Here is a 21,072-nt window from a genome sequence, read left to right on the forward strand (position 1 = left end):
GGATGCTTAGGGATCTGACTCCTACATGGGAGAGGGGGAGCAGCGGGATTGTGTCACATGCTATACGTTGGCTGATGCCCACCTAGAGAATCTGCTGTCTGGTACTTCTAGGCTGAGTGTGGTGGCTCATGCCTGTAATGCCAACACTTGGAAGGCTGAGGCGGGCAGATACCTAAGGTCGGGAGTTCGAGACCAGCTTGACCAACATGGAGGAAGCCCATGTCTACTAAAAATACAAAATTAGGCGTGGTGGCACATGCCTGTAATTCCAGCTACTAGGGAGGCTGAGGCAGGAGGATCACTAGAACCCGGGAGGTGGAGGTTGCAGTGAGCTAAGATCGTGCCATTGCACGCCAGCCTGGGCAACAAGAGTGAAACTCCATCTCAAAAAAAAAAGAGACCACCTAGCAGGGTGTTTTGACCTCTTGCTGTGTGCCAGGCAAATGCTGCTTCTCTAGGCCTCCAGCCCTGGAGTGAAGAATGGACATCACCTTTGGGCGCTCTTTCACCACGTACTTGCTCTAAACACTGCATTCAGGTCCTGTGACATCAGCTCCTTCCTTATGTCTTAACGGTGCGAAGGATGTTACTTGCATTATATAGTCAACACTGCACCACATCCCTCCTGTGACCCTCGCTTCAGCCACTGGAGGAAATCTTAGGTTCAGAGAAGTTAGATGGCTTAGCCAACATCACATGCCTGTTAACCGAGTGAAGCTACGATTCAGAACCCAGCTTTGCCTGATGCTAAAGTCTGTGCTCTTAGGTACTTGTCTGGTACTTGAGAAGTTAGGAAAGAACCCAGCTGCTTTATTTTGCTTTCAAATTTTTTTCTTTCCTCGGTTTTGCTGTGTGTCTTCAGGGCACTAACTTGGGTGTGTGAGTTGCTTTTTTAAACTTTGAACCTTGGCATTTGTTTGTTGGCTTTATTAATTAGCTTTGCATATTAATAAAGTTAATTTGTCAGTTACATTTGTTTAATTGATTTTATTTATTAGTTGGCTATCACTTTAAAAATTAAAACAGTAACACATGCACTTGATAAAGAATTTCAGGTGATAGGTAAGTCTTTCAGTTCTCCTAGCTTCTCAACTCCAGCACCAAATCATCCCTGAAGAAGAATTCACATTACGCTCAAGTACTTAAGTGTGCATCCCAGGGGCAGAGGGCCTATCATTCCCACTTAAGCCACTTCCTAGAGTGGGGTGAGGGGACTCCTCAATGGGAACTTAGCAGGAGGAAGCCGGCACTGGGGAAGCACCTCACCAGCGCTCAGACTCCAAGCCTGACATTTTTCTTGAACTCTTGCTCATTATCTGTTGCCTGCTCACGTATCCTACAAACACCTCAAATTCAATGCATCAAATCCAATCCTCTGGTCCCTGCTTTAGACCACAACTCACCCAGTACTGGTAGGTTGGGAGATAGCTTAGACACAACTGATCAGATTCTGCCATTTATTTGTTTTATTTATTTTGAGATGGAGTCTCTGTTGCCAAGGCTGGAATGCAGTGGCATGATCTCGGCTCACTGCAACCTCTGCCTCCCCGGTTCAGGCAATTCTCCTGCCTCAGCCTCCCAAGTAGTTGGGATTACGTGCACCTGCCACCATGCCTGGCTAATGTTTGTATTTTTAGTAGAGACGAGGTTTCGCCATGTTGGCCAGGCTGGTCTCGGGACTCCTGACTTCAGGTGATCCACCCACCTCAGCCTCCCAAAGTGCTGGGATTTCAGGTGTGAGCCACTGCATCCTGCCTGTTTATTTTTCAATTCTTTTTTAGAGACAGAGTCTCCCTCTGTTGCCCAGGCTGGAGTGCCATGGTCCAGTAATAGCTCACCGTAGCCTCTAATTCCCTGGCTCAAGTGATCCTCCCAGGTTCTGCCATTTTATTCCCAGAATCTCTTGCCCGTCCATCTCTCTTTATCCCAATCTCCAAATCTGGGACTAACTGGTACTACAGGCATGTGACACCACACTCAGCTAATTTTTAATTTTTTTGAAGAGACAGGGTCTCACGATATTGCCCAGGCTGTTCTCAAACTCCTGGCCTCAAATCAAAGTGCTGGGATTAACAGAACAGGCATGAGCCACCATGCCGGGCCTCTCCTGACACTTTTTAAAGTCCAGGCCTTATAAACTGTCCCACCTTCTGGATTTGTTTCCTCATAATCAGATTCAAGTTAGATGATTTTAGCAAGAGTGCCTCAGAGGTGACATGACCTCGGTGCCTCACATCAGGAGCAGCATAGGAGGTTGGCTGCTTGTATCATTGGTGATGCTGAATGTGATACCTCCACCTAGGTTGTACCTATCTCCCTTACAAGGTGGTGAGCTCCTGGAGATGGGAAACGAACTATATAGTGTGAAACTGTGTACTCAGGCTCCAGGAGTGCTTAACACACGGTACTTCCTTGTGTGTGGAGCGAGTGAGTGAACTTGCTGTGTGGAGGACACAGTGAGAAGACTGAAGCAGCTCCACTGGAGATATGGTGGGGATGGCTGGAGACAGGGCTGGGACTGGGTCATGACAGGCTTCACAAACCACCCTTTCCCAATGGGAACGGTGTACAACAGAGGCACAGATCCTCAGAGGTGTTTTCAGCAGCTATTAAATACCATATGCATACAATTCCATTTACCCTGTTCTTGAATGCACACACACTTTGGAATGCTACATTTGGCCAGTTTGCTGCCTCCCTATAGTGGCACAGAAGTCTCTCAAAAGAACATTCTGATAAGCTCTTAGAGCAGAAAGAACAGAAAGGCCTTTGCTATTGCTTGAACAACCAGACCCTAAATGGCCTTGGGGATGAATGATCTGTGTGTGTGAGATCCAGTAAATGTCTTCCCTCATTCTGGCTTCTTTGGGGCTTACACCAGCTACTGGATGACGTGAATGGGCTGTTTCACTGCAGGCGTCTGGTGAAGATAGCAGCAAAGCAGGCACTCAAGTGGCAGTACAGTCAGACTTTGTGATCTTAGGCAGACATAATCACAGACGCTTTTTTTGTGATCTTAGGCAGACACAATCACAGACGCTTTTTTTGGTAAAATGTACAGCTGCCATGGGATTTAAAATAGAACAACTTGTGGACTATCACCAAAATACCCCCAGTGTTAAACTACCGGACGTTCCAGTCAAAGGAATAACACACAGCCTGTTTACTCCCTGTTTGATCACCAGTGCTTAGTAAGTGCTCAAGCTATTGTTAAATAAATGCAGTTGTAAAAAAACAATGAGGAAGAGCCTTATCCTCCAATTTGGCAGTTTTCCAAGATATGTTGCTAAGTATTGAAAAAAATAAAAAAGGTCTAGTGTAACAATGTATGATTTTCATGACTGAGAAGGATATGCTTTCTATTGCTAAAAAGGGGCCAGGTGCAGTGCCTCAACGCCTGTAATCCAAGCACTTTGGGAAATGGAGGTGGGAGCATATTTTGAGCCCAGGAGTTCGAGACCAGCCTGGGTAACACAGTCAGATCCCATCTCTATAAATAACTTAAAAAATTAGCAGTGGTGTACCTACTTGGGAGGCTGAGGCAGGAGGATGGCCTGAGCCTGGGAGGTTGAGGCTGCGGTGAGCCACGATCATGTCACTGCACTCAGATTGGGTGACAGTGAATGTCTCAAAGTAACTCAAAGAAAATGAGGTTTGCATTCGACCCAGCAATCCCATTACTGGATATACATAAAGGAATATCAATCATTCTACCATAAAGACACACGCATGCCTGTGTTCACTGCAACACTATTCATAAAAACAAAGACATGGAATCAACCTAAATGCCCATCAACTGCAGACTGGGTAAAGAAAATGTGTAGGCTGGGTGCGGTGGCTCTCGCCTGTATTCCTAGCACTCTGGGAGGCCAAGGCAGGCGGATCACTTGAGGTCAGGAGTTCGAAACCAATCTGGCCAACATGGTGAAACCCCATCTCTGATAAAAATACAAAGTAAGTATCCGGGCATGGTGGTGGACGCCTGTAATCCCAGCTACTCAGGAGGCTGAGGCAGGAGAATCACTTGAACTGGGGAAGCAGAGGTTGTAGCTAGCCAAGATAGCGCCATACCACTCCAGCCTGGGCGACAGAGTGAGACTGTCTGAAAAAAAAAAGTGTGTTTACACACACATACACACACACCATGGAATACTATGCAGCCATAAACAACGAGATCATGTCCTTTATAGCAACATGGACGCAGCTGGAACCAGTATCCTAAGTGAACTAACACAGGATCAGAAAACCAAATACCACGTTCTCACTTTAAGTGGGAGCTAAACATTGAGTAAACATGGACAGAAGGGAACAACAGGCACTGGGGCCTACTGGAGGGTGGAGGGTGAGGCTCCAAAAAACACCCATCGGGGACTGGGCACAGTGGCTCACACCTGTAATCCCAGCACTTTGGGAGGCCGAGTTGGGCGGATCACCTGAGGTCAGGAGTTCAATACCAGCCTGGCCAACATGGTGAAACCCCGTCCCAACTAAAAATACAAAAAATTAGCCAGGTGTGGTGGCGGGTGCGTGGTGGCGGGTATAACCTCAGCTACTTGGGAGGCTGAGGCAGGACAATCGCTTGAACCCGGGAGGCAGAGGTTGCAGTGAGCCAAGATCGTGCCACTGCACTCCAGTCTGGGCAACAAGAGCAAAACTCCTTCTCAAATAAAAAAACCCATGGGGTATTATGCTTATTACCTGGGTGACGAAATAATCTGTACACCAAACCCCATGACACATAATTTACCTATATAACAAACCTGCACATGTACCCCTGAACCTAAATAAAAGTTAAAAAAAAAAAAAAAAAAAAAAAAGGACTATGTCTGCCTAACATGCCTGGAATAACTCTAGAGCAACCCAGAAGGAACCAGCGTATTGGTACCTGCAGGAAGGGAAGCAGATGTGAGTGTGGAACTAATCCCAGAGCTGACTCCCATCCTTCAACCACCTCATCTCTCAGCCATGACATTCTCTGCTGGCTGAGGGCCCCTCACCTTAGTCCCTCTGCCTCGAAGACACTACTTACTGTAGGCCTTTGGTTCCTCTTCCCTCCCCATACTAGAAATGTCAGTAAAAGGAGAGCAATTATTTTGATGTTAACTCTCAAACTAAACTCTTCAAGAGCTAAGCAATGTGTACGTTATCTACATCAACCCCAAGGAACCAACAGAGTGCTAAGAGTAAAAGGGGTGGGACCAATAATGATGTGTGACAAACTGTGGTTTGATGTGTGGCAATGTCAAACTGACCTTCCAGGAGGAAAGAGAGCCTCCCATTCTCCAAAACTGTTAAATTGTATTAATTTGGAAAGGGATCCTTAGGACAGGGATGAAAAACTAGTCCCACCTGCTGATATCAGCTGACACATCTGATAATAAGCTAATGGAAACCAAAACAAAATTTTTTTTTGAAGCAAAAAGTCCATTTCCATGAATATATTCACTCCTGATATGAAGGTGGGGAAGACAGCCTTACTTCAAGTACGTGGCTGGAGAAGCCATTGTTTTTGACATGCATGAATACCAATGACAAATCAGACCTTTAAAAATATTAAACAATGTCAATATACAAACATAAAAAAGCACTTTATAGACATCAATGAAAAACTGAAGACTGGGGAAAATGTTGGTTTTATAGATTTATTTTCAAAGAGTAAAACACTTATACAATTTAAATACGAGTCCATCAGAATCACTCTGTCAGAGTCAGCAAGAATGCCAAAATGTGTCCTCACTGCCAGACATTCGTCACTATCATCTGAGTCCTCTCTCAGCCAACCCAAAGGGTCTGGAAAAGACAAAATAAGTTCAATGTTATTTTTGATGTATTCTTACTAATGATAAGTGACATCTTTCAGGTGCTAAAAATGCAGCCTCTGGCTGAGTGCAGTGGCTCATGCCCGTAATCCCAGCACTTTGGGAGGCCAAGGTGGGCGGATCACCTGAGGTCAGGAGTTCGAGACTAGCCTGGCCAACATGGTGAAACCCCATCTCTACTAAAAATATAAAAATTAGCTTGCACGCCTGTAATCCCAGTTACTCAGGAGGCGGAGGCAGGAGAATCGCTTGAACCCAGGAGGCAGAGGTTGCAGTGAGCCGAGATCATGCCACTACACTCCAGCCTGGGCAACAGAGCAAGGTTCCATCTTTAAAAAAAAAAAAAGGCAGGGTCACTAAAAGCTAAAGACTAAAGACACTAATACAATGTTTTAATTCAAAAAGTCTTATTTGATTATTCTAGGGCCCAAGTAACAAGAGCTACTATTTACTGAGAGGCTCCTTTACATCATTATATCAAGTGATATATATACTCTCTTCAATTTTGCTTTCACAAAAGCCCCAGGTAGGTCCTATCATTACCACCATATTACATATGAGGAAACTGAGGCTTACAGAGCTAAGCAGCCTGCCTGAGACCACCAGGCTTATAGTGTGTGGCAGAGCTGAGAATAAACTTGGGTGTCTCTGACTCCAAAGTCCATCCTCTTATCCATGAGGCTTCTCTTGCCTACTTAAGAGCCAGGTCACCTCAGTGTCTTACCCAGCAGGCTGGGCTTACCTTGGCTGAGTAATTGAGGGAGACAGAGGTCTGTTTCCAGGTTAACCTGCTCAGTACTTTGTAAAATATTCTGCTTTTGTGAGGAGAGCTGACAATCAAGGGAGTTCTATCCAGGAATGACAGCTCTCAACTTCTCAAAGGTAAAGACCACCACCAGGGCTGGGCCCCTTTGAGTGGCAGACAACAGGAAAGGGCTTGCATTTTATAAGTAGTGAAAAATCTTGGTCAAGCATTTCCATTTTCTATTTCTTCTTAAGTTTCTTTTATTGAAGAACCACAGACAAATCTATGGGTGAACATCATTTTTTAAGTCTAATTATTTACCTGATACTTTATTCATATACATCCTTCTTATCTGCAATGTAACCTACAATTTCTTGTGGACACATTAACTTTTCAGCATCTATATCAGGAATTTCAAACCCTAAAAGAAAAATATACAACAATGTGAGAGAGTTAAAAAAAAAAAAATCCTTTAGAACTGAACACACCTGACCCTTCTACAACAGCTACAAGTATATCAAAACTTTCAGCAACCTTGAATCCCATATAGGTTGTGGGCCAGTTAGCTTCTAGAGAGTATGCATACAGGTTGGGTACAATGCTTTGGAGGTATGTTTGTTTGTTTGTTTGTTGAGACAGAATTCACATAATAGAAAATTCCTCCTTGTATATACCATATAATTTGGTAGTTTTTAGTATATTCACAACATTGTGCAACCATCACCATTGTGTAAAAGAAACCCAGTGCCCGTCAGCAGTCACTCCCCATCCTCCCTAGCTCTGGCAACCACCCGTCTACTTTCTGTCTCTGGATTTGCCTCTTCTTGACATTTCATGTAAATGGTATATAACGTGTCATCTTCTGTGTCTGGCTTCTTTCACTCGGCACGTTCTCAAGGTTCGTGTGCTGTAACACACATCACCCATGCATTTTTTTTTTTTTTTTTTTTTTTTTTTTTAACGATGGTTGGGTTTTTATAAATGGCTGGGTTTTGGTAGTTAGCTTACTTTGGGCCAAACACTGTGCTGAGCATTTTACACATCATCTCTAATTCTCACAGCAATTCCAGTCCTGGGGTTCCTACTATTATCACCCCCACTTTACAGCTGAGGAAACATGCTTTGAGAGATACAGTTACTTGTCCAGGCTCCTACTGACTAAGCTCAATTCCAGACCTGGTACTCTTAAGCACTAGGCAAAGGATTCCATCCTAGTCAGCATCATCTGTGAGGAATTTTAACTAGGCCCTGCTCTGCAGAACAGCACAGAAGTCCTTTGATTTCCTATTCAGCCAACTCACGCAGAAACAGCCATGGAGCCTTATAAAAGTCTCACCTGCACAACACACAGTCCCAAACTTGGAGTATGCTTGTGAGCCAGGATAGGAGACCAAGGCCAGAGGCTCTGGGTGCATCTCTTGTCCTGGCACACATTACTTCTATCTGGTTCACGTTACCCGAGCTCAGGAGGGGCTGACGTGTCATCAGCATGTGTTCCGGGGAGGCTTTTGCCCTTTGTCTTAGACCCCTGTCTGAAGAATCAGTCCCCCGGAACCACCTCTGGTCATTTGGCTCTTGGCACCACACTGGGCACTCTGCTGGGCTTGTGCGAGGTGCTTTCTGAATAAATGTACCATCCCTAAAGCTTACTTCACCTGATGGTAAGTGGGCAGGAGGGTGTGTGCCTAGGGCAGTGGATGCTACTGTTTCTATTAATATTTAATTCTAATTCCAATTCAGACTCCCACCACTTCTTTCAGTTTAATCCACCTTAATCAAAAATCGCAGTATGTCGATAGAAGACTGAGCCTTACCAAATTCGTCTTCCATGGCCATGATAATCTCCACTTGGTCCAAACTGTCTAAGCCCAGGTCTTTCATAAAATGAGAATTTACTGAAAGCTGCAAGAAAGGAGCACCAAACACAAAATTTAGTCCATGAAAGCATCTGCTTCCCAAGATAACAGGGTGGTAAAATGCCACTTAATCACTATATTGAATTTTTTTATTACACTTTAAGTTTTAGGGTACATGTGCAGAATGTGCAGGTTTGTTACATAGGTATACATGTGCCATGTTGGTTTGCTGCACCCATCAACTCATCATTTACATTAGGTATTTCTCCTAATGTTGTCCCTCCCCAAGCCCCCTACCCCTTGACAGGCCCTGGTAAATGATGCTCCCCGCCGTGTGTCCAAGTGATCTCATTGTTCAGTTCCCACCTATGAGCGAGAACACACAATGTTTGGTTTTCTGTCCTTGTGACTACGTCGAATTTTTTTTAACATACAGAGGCTATAACTGACATTTTATATGTAACCTATGCTGGTATGGACATGGTTTGCTTTATCTTACTCTACTTTGTTTTGAAGTGAACAATATATACATAGCTAATGAAGGATTTCACTCTATATATTTTTTGTTTTTTGAGAGAGTCTTGCTCTGTCACCCAGGCTGGAGTGCAATGGCATGATCTCGGCTCACTGCAAACTTGGCCTCCTGGGTTCAAGCGATTCTCATGCCTCAGCCTCCCAAGTAGCTGGGATTACAGGCGTGCACCACCATGCCCAGCTAATTTTTTTGTATTTTTAGTAGAGACAGGGTTTTTGCCATGTTGGCCAGGCTGGTTTTGAACTCCTGACCTCAGGTGATCCACCCACCTCAGCCTCCCAAAGTGCTGGGATTACAGGCGTGAGCCACCGCACCCAGCCCAATCTATATGTTTTACTGAGATCTCTGATCATTGCTCTGAATGACATCTGAAGAAGTTTGGGTATTTTTGCTGCCTTACTGACAACAAAGGCCTAGACTCCACACCTTAAGTGGCATTATTATTATAAACTGTAAGCAGCTTTACAAAGTGTTTACTGTCTTTTTTTTTTTTTTGAGACAGAGTCTTGCTCTGTCACCCAGGCTGGAGTGCAGTGGCGCAATCTCGGCTCACTGCAACCTTCGCCTCCCGGGTTCAAGCAATTCTCCTGCCTCAGCCTCCTGAGTAGCTGGGATTACAGGTGCCCGCCACCACGCCCAGCTAATTTTTGTATTTTTAGTAGAGATGGGGTTTCACCATCTTGGCCAGGCTGGTCTTCAATTCCTGACTTCATGATCCACTCGCCTCGGCTTCCCAAAGTGCTGGGATTACAGGCGTGAGCCATCACGCCCGGCCCCACTTGTATTTTTATTATTTATTATTATTATTTTTGAGATGGAGTTTCGCTCTTGTTGCCTAGGCTGGACTGCAGCGGCGCTATCTCGGCTCACTGCAACCTCCATCTCCCGGGTTCAAGCGATTCTCCTGCCTCAGCCTCCCGAGTAGCTGGGATTACAGGTATGCGCCACCATGCCCGGCTAATTTTGTATTTTCAGTAGAGATGAGGTTTCTACATGTTGGTCAGGCTGGTCTCGAACTCCTGACCTCAGGTGATCCGCCCGCCTCGGCCTCCCAAAGTGCTGGGATTACAGGCATGAGCCACAGCGCCCAGCCACTTGTGTTTTTTAAAAAGAGTGAGATATACATACACATAATGTACACACATGTATGTATACTTCTTTAACATATGCATTGAGTACCTTTGGAAACATACATGAAACTGGTAGCGCGCTGGCTGTCTCCCAGAATGGGCCTGGGTGGCTGGGAGCCAGGGAGATTTTTACTGAGTATCTTTCCCTTTGCATTTTGTAGCATGTAATTAAATACTCTATATTTAAAGACAAAACTTCAAACCACCATCAGTTACCTTCTCTGGGTCAATCTTGTCATAGAGTTTCAATACGTAAAGAACACGGTCCTGGATGCCCTCTAACGTCAAAGGAGGCATGTCGCTATATTGGCGGCACAACTGTGTAACTCTACCAGGAACCTAGAGCGAGGGCAGGAAGGAAACACTGTCATTGAACGGAAAATACCTCTAAATCAATGCACGAGCCTACAGGTAACTTTCACAGAACTTTCGGGGCTTTAGAGAACCCACAGCATCTGATTCTCATTGTGGCCACCAGGACACACCAAGTTGTAGGACTGGGTAATCGCAGAAGCCCCAACAGTTCGGTAGCATCTCAGGCCTCCTTCCTGGGAGCCAGGACCGGTCCCTCTGCCTCCTGGGTTCAGCCCTCAGGCTCTGGACATTCATCCTGCTCTGCGACACTAACTGCCACTAAAATTGTCTAGCGTCTGCAGAATGCCTATGTCTTCTCACGGCATCTTCAGCATCCCGAGGCCTCTATAGGGTGCTGCCACCTTTAATAGGCAGACCCAAGTCAAAATAACCCACAAGGAAAGAGCTGTCATGGTAAACCCAAAGGCAATTCAAATTGAGGACCATATACCAAAAAGGTCTAGTTTGGCTCCAGCAGTTATCTCCCTGATCTCAGCCAGGACAAAGGAAGCTGGCCGGCCACCCACCCAAAGAGGAGATGAGGGAGCTTACAGTCATTACGTTCCAATCTGTTTCCCTTCCAGCGAGGCTTGCCTCATGGCCACCAGCCAAACCATGAGCCCTTCTGGCCTCTGCCATGTTAGAGCAATACCTCACATATCTCTGGTATTAGTCGGCTCGATGTTTAGGTATTACGATATTGGCCAGATTTCATTCAACAAATGTGGAATGAGCTGCAATTACAGGTCAGGGGGTTTAATGCTGTGGAAGGTACGACGCAGAACCAGAGAAAACAAAACAGGGTATCTGGCAGTTTTGCTCACTACAGAAATCCCTTATCTGGCTAGTCGTGGTGGCTCACGCCTATAATCACCACCCTTTAGGAGGCCACGGTGGGCAGATCATCTGAGGTCAGGAGTTCAAGACCAGCCTGGCCAACATGGTGAAACCCCGTCTCTACTAAAAATACAAAAATTAGCCAGGCGTGGTGGTGGTGGGCGCCTGTAATCTCAGCTACTCAGGAACCTGAGGAAGGAGAATCGGTTGAACGTGTGGGGCAGAGGTTGCAGTGAGCCGAGGCTGCGCCATTGCATTCCAGCCTGGGTGACAGAGCAAGACTCTGTCTCAAAAAAAAGAAAAAGAAATCCCTAATCTAAGTTGGTTTGTTTACCTCCTGAAGTTGATTTTAAGTCCGAGGCTTGGCGTTCTTAAGGCATTTCCCTATAGAACGTGGGGCTGCTTGTTAGGGCTCAGGTCCCTGAAACTCACAAAGGTCCATGAAAAATCATAATAAATACTGCCCAGGGAACCAAACCAGTATAACCTCTGTATAAGAAACATTCATCTTGCATAAAGAACAGGTATTGGGCCGGTGTGGTGTCTCACACCTGTAATCCCAGCACTTTGGAAGGCCAAGGTGGGCCAATCACTTGAGGCCAGGAGTTTGAGACCAGCCTGGCCAACATGGTGAAGCCTCGTCTCTACTAAAAATACAAAAATTAGCCGGGTGTGGTGGCGTGTGCCTGTAATCCCAGCTATTCAGGTGTCTGAGGCATGAGAATTGCTTGAACCCAGGAGACAGGTTGCAGTGAGCCGAGATTGTGCCACTGCACTCCACCTTGGCCCACAGAGTGAGACTCTGTCTCAACAAAGAAAAGAAAAAGAAGTCAGTTATTAAAATCAGGTTTAGGCTGGGCGCAGTGGCTCACACCTGTAATCCCAACACTTTGGGAAGCCGAGGCAGGCAGATCACGAGGTCAGGAGTTCAAGACCAGCCTGACCAACATGGTGAAACCCTGTCTCTACCAAAAATATAAAAATTAGCTGGGTGTGGTAACATGTGCCTGTAATCCCATCTACTCAGGAGGCTGAAGCAGAAGAATCGCTTGAACTTGGGAGGCGGAGGTTGCAGTGAGCCAAGATCACATCATTTACACTCCAGCATGGGTGACAGAGTGAGATTCCATCTCAAGAAAAAAAAAAAAATCAGGTTTAATCAGCAAGCTAAAGAGATGAGTTGGAGAGTATGATAGATATTCTAATGAGCCTTTCTGAGTATTTCAAGAGCTTTAGAGCATGTTTCTTTGTCTAAATGTCTAGTCTCCTTTCCTATTATACGTGGGTTAAGGAGACCTTTGATACAGGCACATCACCGGCCTACTTAACAATGACTCAAATAGGTTTCCAAGTCACAAATAAAATGGAGAAGAAAGGAATAAAGAGAAAGGGGGAGAAGAAATGAGGTAATATGGCAATGGCAGAAAAGAAGTTTCAGGTGGAGGGATCTAACAGAGGCTGTGTGCTTATCAAGAAATGGTACGAGGCCAGGTGTGGTGGCTCAGGCCTGTAATCCCAGCACTTTGGGAGGCCAAGGTGGGTGGATCACTTGAGGTCAGGAGTTTAAGACCAGCCTGCCCAACATAGTGAAACCCCTGTCTCTACTAAAAATCCAACAATTAGCCAGGCATGGTGGCGTGTGCCTATAATCCCAGCTACTCAGGAGGCTGAAGTGGGAGGATCACTTGAACCTAGGAGGCAAAGGTTGCAGTGAACTGAGATCGTGGCTCTACACTCCAGCCTGGGCGATAGGGTGAGACTGTCTCCAAAGAGGAAAAAAAAAAAATGGTACGAGGCCAGGTGTGGTGGCTCACGCCTGTAATCCCAACACTTTGGGAGGCCAAAGTGGAAGGATCGCTTGAGCTCAGGAGTTCGACCAACCTGGGCAACAAAGCAAGACCCCTGGTGAGGGTATATTCTGTGTTCGTACACAGTTACCCATGAGGCCAACTAGGTTGTCAGCATTGTCCTCGGCAGCTCCGGCAAGTACCTACAGGGGCCAGGTGGGCACCATGTGATTAAATTAAATGAGTCTCTGACTGGAGGCCACATGCCAATCTAGAGTGGGTGCTGCATCAGGGTCAGCGTGAGGCAGTAAGTCAGTGGGCAAGAGCTCAGACTCTGAAACTAGACCGCCTATGCCTGCACCATGGTGCTGGCTCTCACTAGTTGTTTGGCCTTGGGTGGGTTACTTAACCTTCTACATCTCAGTTTCCTCAGCTGTAAAATGGGGATAAACAACAGTACCACACTCACAGGACTGTTGTGAAGCATCAATGAGATGACGTAAAGGGCTTGGACATTGGCTGGCACTTAACATAGTAAGTGCTATTTAGGGTTATTTAGTAGGATCCTGAGAACAATGACCAGGAGCAGCTAGTTTGATACCTTGGCTGTAACGTAGCCCCAAAATACTTGATCCTACTACCCTCTCATGCTCCTGCCTCTGGTCTCTATTTCTTTCTTTTTTTTCAGACAGGGTCTCACTGTGTTGCCCAGGCTGGAGTGCAGTGTTGTGACCTCGGCTCACTGGAACCTCTGCCTCCCAGGTTCAAGTGATTCTTATGCCTCTGCCTCACAAGTAGCTGGTATTAAAGGCGTGCACCACCATGCCTAGCTAATTTCTGTATTTTTAGTGGAGATGAGGTTTCACCATGTTGGCCAGGCTGGTCCTGAACTCCTGGTCTCAAGTGATCCACTCACCTCAGCCTCTCAAAGTGCCGGGATTACATGCATAAGCCACCACGCCCCGGCCTTCATTGATTTCTTATCAAGTCAGGCTATGATACTGCCCTAAGCACTTTACACACATCATCTTTCTTCAGCTCTCCAGTATTCTGGTGAGATCCATGATACTATCACCCTCCTTTTTACAGATGAAAAACTGAGGCAAGGGAAGGTTAGGTATCCCCCTCACCCCATGTCCTTCCAGCATGGCCTCTTGGAAGGTCTTGTTGCTCCTTCTAGCTGGATCTCTGTTGATTGGGAAAAAATAAAAGGGATACAAAATGGACAAGCACCTCCCCAACAGCCAACATGTGATGTTTCTGGTGTTGTTCTTCCCCAAGATCTACACTTAACAATTATATGGGAAATAAAACCACCTCTCCCAGACATCAGAGAAGGTACTGTTTGCAGGTAAAGAGTGATGACCCTCTGGGCTAGTAATTCAAACAGATGAGGTTCCATCAGAATCCCGGTACTCCACTGGGGCCCACTTCTGCCTGAGGCAAACTCAGAGGAGACTAAGGAGAGGGCTTTAAAGACCGTCTCTACAAACTGCCGACTGGTCCACTCTACACAGGCAGCCCAGACCTCTCAAACTCAACAGTTTGGAAATGAACTCTTGACCTGTCTCCAAAACTCCTGCTTACAGACCTCTGTTCCTTTTCCGCCACCTGGGGCTTATTCCTTCAATCAGCCCTGCTTCATGTTCACTCCCTATGACCTTGGCAGAGAATACCCACAATTCCTCACTGCAGCATACAGCTCCCTTCATGATATGCTCACTCTCTTCCCCCCAGCAATGTTCCCTTCCAGACACCCTAAGAGTCAACCACAAGGAGGTAAGTGCCAGGCTCTTCCTGGCCTCTGCACAGGCCTTCAAGATCACGTTCACTGAGAGGTTGGTCAAGTATCTCTTTTTGCTTTTGCACTACACACACCTGTTTCACAATGTCTTGCCTTTATTTACACGACCGTCTCAGAAGCCTGGGAACTTTACCTGTGTGCCAAGAACTGTGCAATGGGCTGGAAATGCAAAGACGAATAAGACACAACCTTCCCCCCAGAGAAGCTTACACTCTAATGGAAAAGACCAATCCACAGATCATTTTAGTTGAAATAAAAATATGGCAAGCACCACAACAGAAGTATCTGTAGGCTGACGCAATAACAAAAGTTGTCACTCAGTCCTTGAGTGGCCGGAAAGGAGGATGCCAGACTTGGATTTGGTGAGGAAAAGAGCCGAGACTGATAATTCAAGGAGAGGGAAGAACAGGAAGAAAAGGAAATGAGGCCAGGCGCGGTAGCATGGGCCAGTTATCCCAGCTAGTCAAGGGACTGAGGCAGAAGGATTGCTTGAGCCCAGGAGTTTGAAGCTGCACTGAGATATGATCGTGCCACTGCACTCCAGCCTAATGACAGAGACCTTGTCTAAAAAAAAAAGGCATGAAAGTGCAGTGCCTGTGTCTATGTGAGAAGACATCAGCTCATGTTGGGAGATGGTACACAGATGACAGGCTTGGAGGCTAAGAGGGAGGGCCCAGGTCTGCAGAGCCTTAAGGGCCATGGGAAGGGACTGGGACTTTGTCTGGTCCTGGTCCCAGGTCCCAGTCCTGGAATAGCTAGCTTTTTTTTGCACAAGTGCTGTCTTCATCTGGGTACCATGCCCTATAGAACTGCTGGAAATTATCTTTGTGCTCCAGCTGCTGGACGGTGTAGATTCGGGGCCTGCCTGGATCAAGTGTAAGACTTCCAGGCTGCATTTTAGGCCACTGCCCTTGGTTTGTTTTTTTTTTTTCCTTACCATCTATTTTATATCATCTGGTATTTTTCTACCCAGGAAAGCTGCCTTAGCTCCTTTTGGGAAAAAGGGTGTAAATGAGTGACTAGTTGCTCTGAAGTTGGCATAGTGGATGGATTTGAGGAGAGGAAATTTCACAGCAGGGAACAGGTAGCAAGAGCAATGGTCCAAATGAGATGAACAAGGGCTGGAGGCGGAGGTCTGGGGTATACAGCAATAACAGAAACCAAGAGTGAAGAGTCCAAGGAGCATGTGTGGTAAGAGAACTCGGGAGCCCACCAACATTTAAGGACTAGGCATACCAGGTGTGATGGCTTATGCCTGTAATCCCAGCACTTGGGAGGCTGAGGCAGGAGGATCGCTTGAGCCCAAGAGTTCACAACTAGCCTAGGCAACATAAGGAGATCCCATCTCTACAAAAGACAGACATCAAAAAATTAGTCAGGCGTGGTGGCTCATGCCTGTAGTCCCAGCTACTCAGGAAGCTGAGGCAGGAGGACCATTTGAATCCAGGAGGTCAAGGCTGCAGTGAACCACGATCATGCCATTGCACTCCAGCCTGAAAGGCAAAGTGTCCCAACAAGGTAGGGGGACAAACCAACCAAGGGAGAACAGTGTCACAACAGCCAAGGGAAGAAGACAGCAGCAGAGAAGGAGCCGGCAAGTTGGACATAAGGGCTGCAAAGTGTTCAATGAAGATGTAAGCTAATGTCTTTCTTTTGTATCCATCTCTGTATCTATCAACAGCTAGCATGAGTCCTGGCACACAGCTGGCCCTCAATATCTTTGAATGAACTTAGTCAAAACCACTTTGTAAATATAAAATGGTTCCTCTGCTATATATGCAAGCCAAGCCGCCATAGTGGAACATTTCTGAGCTCCTTGCCATTCAAAGCATGGTCCAAGGAACACTCGCAGGAGGATCTTCTGGAAGCCCACTGGACGTGGAAACTCTCTGGCCCCTTCCCAGAAATGAATCAGAATCTGTATTCCAACCCAAGTGATCAGTATGTCCAATCAACTGAGAATCAATGCTGTAAGAACAAAGACAATCACTTCACATTTTAGCCCAATGTTGAAATCAGTCTTAGGAACCAGACACTCATCAATTCTATCTACTGCCTTTTTAACCCTTTTTTTTTTTTTTTTTGAGATGGAGTCTGCTCCTGCTCCGTCGCCCAGGCTGGAGTGCAGTGGCGCGATCTCGGCTCACTGCAAGCTCCTCCTCCCAGGTTCAGGTTCACGCCATTCTCCTGTCTCAGCCTCCCGAGTAGCTGGGACTACAGGCGCCCGCCACCACGCCCGGCTAATTATTTTGTATTTTTAGTAGAGACGGGGTTTCACCGGTTAGCCAGGATGGTCTCCATCTCCTGACCTCGTGATCCGCCCGTATCGGCCTCCCAAAGTGCTGGGATTACAGGCGTGAGCCATCGCGCCCGGCCTTTAACCCTTAATTTCAGGGTGACACTTTTCACCTTTTGATACAGCCAGTAGGGCAGTGCCCAATGAATTAATCCATTACACTGTCAGTGAACAGCAACACTGGCTTCAAAAAGAAACACTTGATGACTTCTAAAAAATAGTCGCCTAGTACTCACTTCTAGATTCTGTCGATCTGGCATGGGCTGGCTTATTTATTTATTTATTTAAGACGGTCTGCCTTCCAGGCTGGAGTGCAGTGGCATGATCTCGGCTCCCTAAAACCTCTGCCTCCTGGGTTCAATCGATCCTCCCACCTCAGCCTCCTGAGTAGCTGGGCCTAGTCAGGAGGCGCGCGACACCACGCCCGTCTAATTTGTTGTTGTTTTTTTTTTTTTTGAGACGGAGTCTCTCTCTGTCGCCCAGACTGGAGTACAAGTGGCGCGATCTCGGCTCACTGCGACCTTCGCCTCCCGGGTTCAAGCGATTCTCCTGCCTCAGCCTCCTAAGTAGCTGGGACTACAGGCACATGCCACCACGCCCGGATAATTTTTTGTATTTTTAGTAGAGACGGGGTTTCACTGTGTTAGCCAGAATGGTCTCGATCTCCTGACCTCGTGATCCGCCCGCCTCGGCATCCCAAAGTGCTGGGATTACAGGCTTAAGCCACCGTGCCCGGTCTAATTTCTGTATTTTTTGTAGAGACGGGGTTCCACCATGTTGCCTAGGAAGGTCTCAAACTCCTAGGCTCAAGCGATCCGCCCGCCTCGGCCTCTCAAAGTGCTGGGATTACAGGCGTGAGCCACCACGCCGGACCAGACACACTTATTTTTCACACTGACATGCAGTCAAGGTTGAAACCACTATTACCTGAGGTCTATGACTTTGAAAAGAGGTTTCATAACTTGACCTTGGAGTCTATCCTACCTTAAGACGGTTATTTTTATTCTCAATTGCACTTCAGAGTCATCTGGAGAACTTAAAAAACAACAGGCCGGGCGCGGTGGTTCACGCCTGTAATCCCAGCACTTTAGGAGGCCGAGGCGGGTGGATCGCGAGGTCGGGAGTTCGAGACCAACCTGGCCAATATGATGAAACCCCGTCTCTACTAAAAATACAAAACTTAGCCGGGCATGGTGGCAGGCGCCTGTAGTCCCAAATACTCCGGGGACTGAGGGAGGAGAATCGCTTGAACCTGAGAGGCGGAGGTTGCCGTAAGCCACAGGTTGCAGTTAGCTGAGATCACGCCACTGCACTCCAGCCTGGGCGACAGAGCAAGACTCTGTCTCAAAAACAACACCACCACCACCGAAATCACTGCCTCCCGGCGTTTCAGCCTCACGCAGATTTCATAAGCTCAAGCTATATACTACAGGTACAGTCGTTCCTTGGTATTTGCGCAGGAGATTGGTTCCAGGATCCCCGACTACACCCAAATCCGCGCACACTCACGTCCCGCACTCAGCCTTGCAGAATCCCCTTATAGGAAGAGCCTGCCCTCTTTATACGCGGGGCGGCACATCCCGTAAATACTGGCCGCGTTTGGTTGAAAAAAATCCGCATATAAGTGGACCCGCGCAATTCAAATCCTTATTGTTCAAAGGTCACTTGCGCTTGTTTCCTAGAATTACTTTCAGGAGTCCTGGACACAGGAAGAAGGTGCTGCAGGGAAAAGTTAAGGACAGAACTGCAGAGAGAGAATCGCTCTGGAGAAGGCTGTAGGCCAATGTGGCTGCCTCTTTGCGTGCTGCTTTCACTACAATACGGTGACCGCTATTTTGAGACCATACGAGGTGCTCTATCCGCATTAACTCATCTAATCCTCATTGCTACTCCGCAAGGTAGAGACCAGGATCCCAATTTTGCAGGTGAGTGTGAGCCAGGCTAGGAGACTTGTCCACAGTTTCGGTAAGCGGCAGCCCAGCGGTGCTGGACATCGAGTCAGTGCTCTTGCTCGTTATTACGAGGTCACCCGGCCTCCCGTCAGGGGTCAACTAAACACCTTTAGGCTGCGGAGCGAGCAGGCTGCCCCCTGGGTCACCCCTGCCTGCAGCTGGCGCGGCCCGGATGCCCGGCCCCCACCCCCACCGGGCCCAATCCCCGACCCTTGCCAAGCACCAGCAAAGTCACCGCGAATCACCTGCGCGAGCACTGAGGCCGGCTGCAAAGGCCCGAGCCTCGTCTGGGTCCCCGCGGAGCACAGAGCGGTGCTGAGAGGCCGGGCCACGGCCAGCATCCGGACCTGGGGCAGCGGCGCAAAGGCCGCGGGCAGGCGCCGGACATAGGCTGAAAGGACACGAGACGCCATGGCTACGCCAACCCAGGATGCACTGCGCCGCCGCCTCCGGGCCAGGGTTCCTTTCCGGCAGCGCGCAGGCGACGCACACAGCAGCGCTGTCGGCACCGCCGGCGGTGGCGGCCCCTGGCGGCTCCTGGAGGCACTGCGCCCTCGGAGCCCATCCAGGTTCGGGGACGAACAACTGCTTGGTGTCTAAACTGTGCAGACGTCGCCGTCTTTCCTAAACGACACGGCACGAGAAACCTACTTTCATTTGTTATCTGAAAGTTCTGAAATACATCTATTTAAACGTTTGGGGCCGGGCGCGGTGGCTGACGCCTTTAATCCTAGCACTTTGGGAGGCCAAGGTGGCAGGACTGCTTGAGCTCAGGAGTTCAAGACCAATGGCCAACATGGCAAGACTCCGTCTCTATTACAAAAAAGATTAAAAGAAAAAAAGGACAAAGTTTTGATTCCACGATTCTTCCACAAGTATTAACATTTATTGAATAGGTAAAAAAATATATATATAATAGTGTGAAAAAATAATCAATTTCAATACATAACTAAGACTAATAAATGTGAGAATTACGATTAAAACAATATACATGTTTTAAAACTTGACAGTGTATAATACAGCTGTCCAGTCCACGACTATGCCAACTGTCATGCCCACAGCCAGGTTCCAGCCCATATCGAGATCTGAGGGAAGTCGGTGGATGAACAGATAGCTGAAAGAACACTTAGGGGACGGTAGGCAGGTGAAAGATGATTTTATTCAGCAACAGCTCTCATCAGCAGCTTACTTACACTAGTTCTCTCACAGTGGCTGCCTTGTCTCAGCTGCTTAGTCCCGTGGCTCCCATACACAACTGCGAGGCTGGCTCTCCCTTGCCTTCAGGGTCAGCAGCTTAACTCTTTCTCTCAGCTGTATTCTGGCTCCCCCCACGTCTGTCTGCAAAGACTGACAGCTCTGGTTCTCTCACTCTTTTTTGGGGCACGAACGCCTGTACAGTATCAGCAGGGCAATTATACCTTTTACAGAAAATAGTGGCTTAGAGCCAAGTGATGGCCTTCCCACGTTATGGCTACATGGCTGTGATAACAAGTGGAGTTATACGCCTCTGTCTAAACTTGCTGAGTCACGCAGGATGTAAACATCTTACATTGGCCTATCCTTGACCAAAGCACAGCCATGTTCCTTACAATAGCTAACAAAAATAGGTAAGCGAGGGAGGAGTTTAAGGAGGCTAATTCCTATTTCTAAGCAGGGAGCTAAAGGATATTGACTGAAATTGAAACACACGGGATAATGACTCCAAATTCTGAAATCTGCCTGAATGAATGATCCAATAATGCCATCAGTTTTACCTCAATTTCTTTTTATTTTTGTTAAATCCAAGTAAAATAAAATGTAATGGTATGCTGCCAGGCACATACCTGTAATCCCAGCACTTTGAGAGGCCAAGGTGGGCGGATCACGAGGTCAAGAGATCGAGACAATCCTGGCCAACATGGTGAAACCCCATTTCTACTAAAAATACAAAAATTAGCTGGGTGTGGTGGTGTGCACC

At 47.2% G+C, this 21,072-nt stretch overlaps 1 protein-coding gene across 1 annotated transcript; it reads right to left on the reverse strand.

Moving 5' to 3' along the window:
- Positions 1–5,628: 5,628 nt before the first annotated feature.
- On the reverse strand, positions 5,629–19,692 carry NDUFAB1 (NADH:ubiquinone oxidoreductase subunit AB1). The gene is made up of 5 exons (XM_054453679.2): positions 19,361–19,692; positions 10,302–10,424; positions 8,379–8,466; positions 6,886–6,985; positions 5,629–5,790 (listed from the first exon to the last, which is right to left on the reverse strand). The coding sequence occupies exons 1-4, from the start codon at positions 19,526–19,528 to the stop codon at positions 6,894–6,896; spliced, it is 471 nt and encodes a 156-aa protein (XP_054309654.2). The 5' UTR covers positions 19,529–19,692; the 3' UTR covers positions 5,629–5,790; positions 6,886–6,893.
- Positions 19,693–21,072: the final 1,380 nt, after the last annotated feature.

The sequence above is a fragment of the Pongo pygmaeus genome, chromosome 18 (genome assembly GCF_028885625.2).
Source record: "Pongo pygmaeus isolate AG05252 chromosome 18, NHGRI_mPonPyg2-v2.0_pri, whole genome shotgun sequence".
Lineage (NCBI taxonomy): Eukaryota > Metazoa > Chordata > Mammalia > Primates > Hominidae > Pongo > Pongo pygmaeus.

Bases quoted from the DNA above. Each gene is read 5' to 3' on its own strand.
- NDUFAB1 (XM_054453679.2), bottom strand. From the start codon at position 19,528: ATGGCGTCTCGTGTCCTTTCAGCCTATGTCCGGCGCCTGCCCGCGGCC. The intron at 10,425-19,360 runs GTGATTCGCGGT...CCCTCGCTCTAG, and splicing joins CGGCCTCAGTGCTCGCGCAG to GTTCCTGGTAGAGTTACACA. The intron at 8,467-10,301 runs GTAACTGATGGT...CCTTTCTTGCAG, and splicing joins ACAAGATTGACCCAGAGAAG to CTTTCAGTAAATTCTCATTT.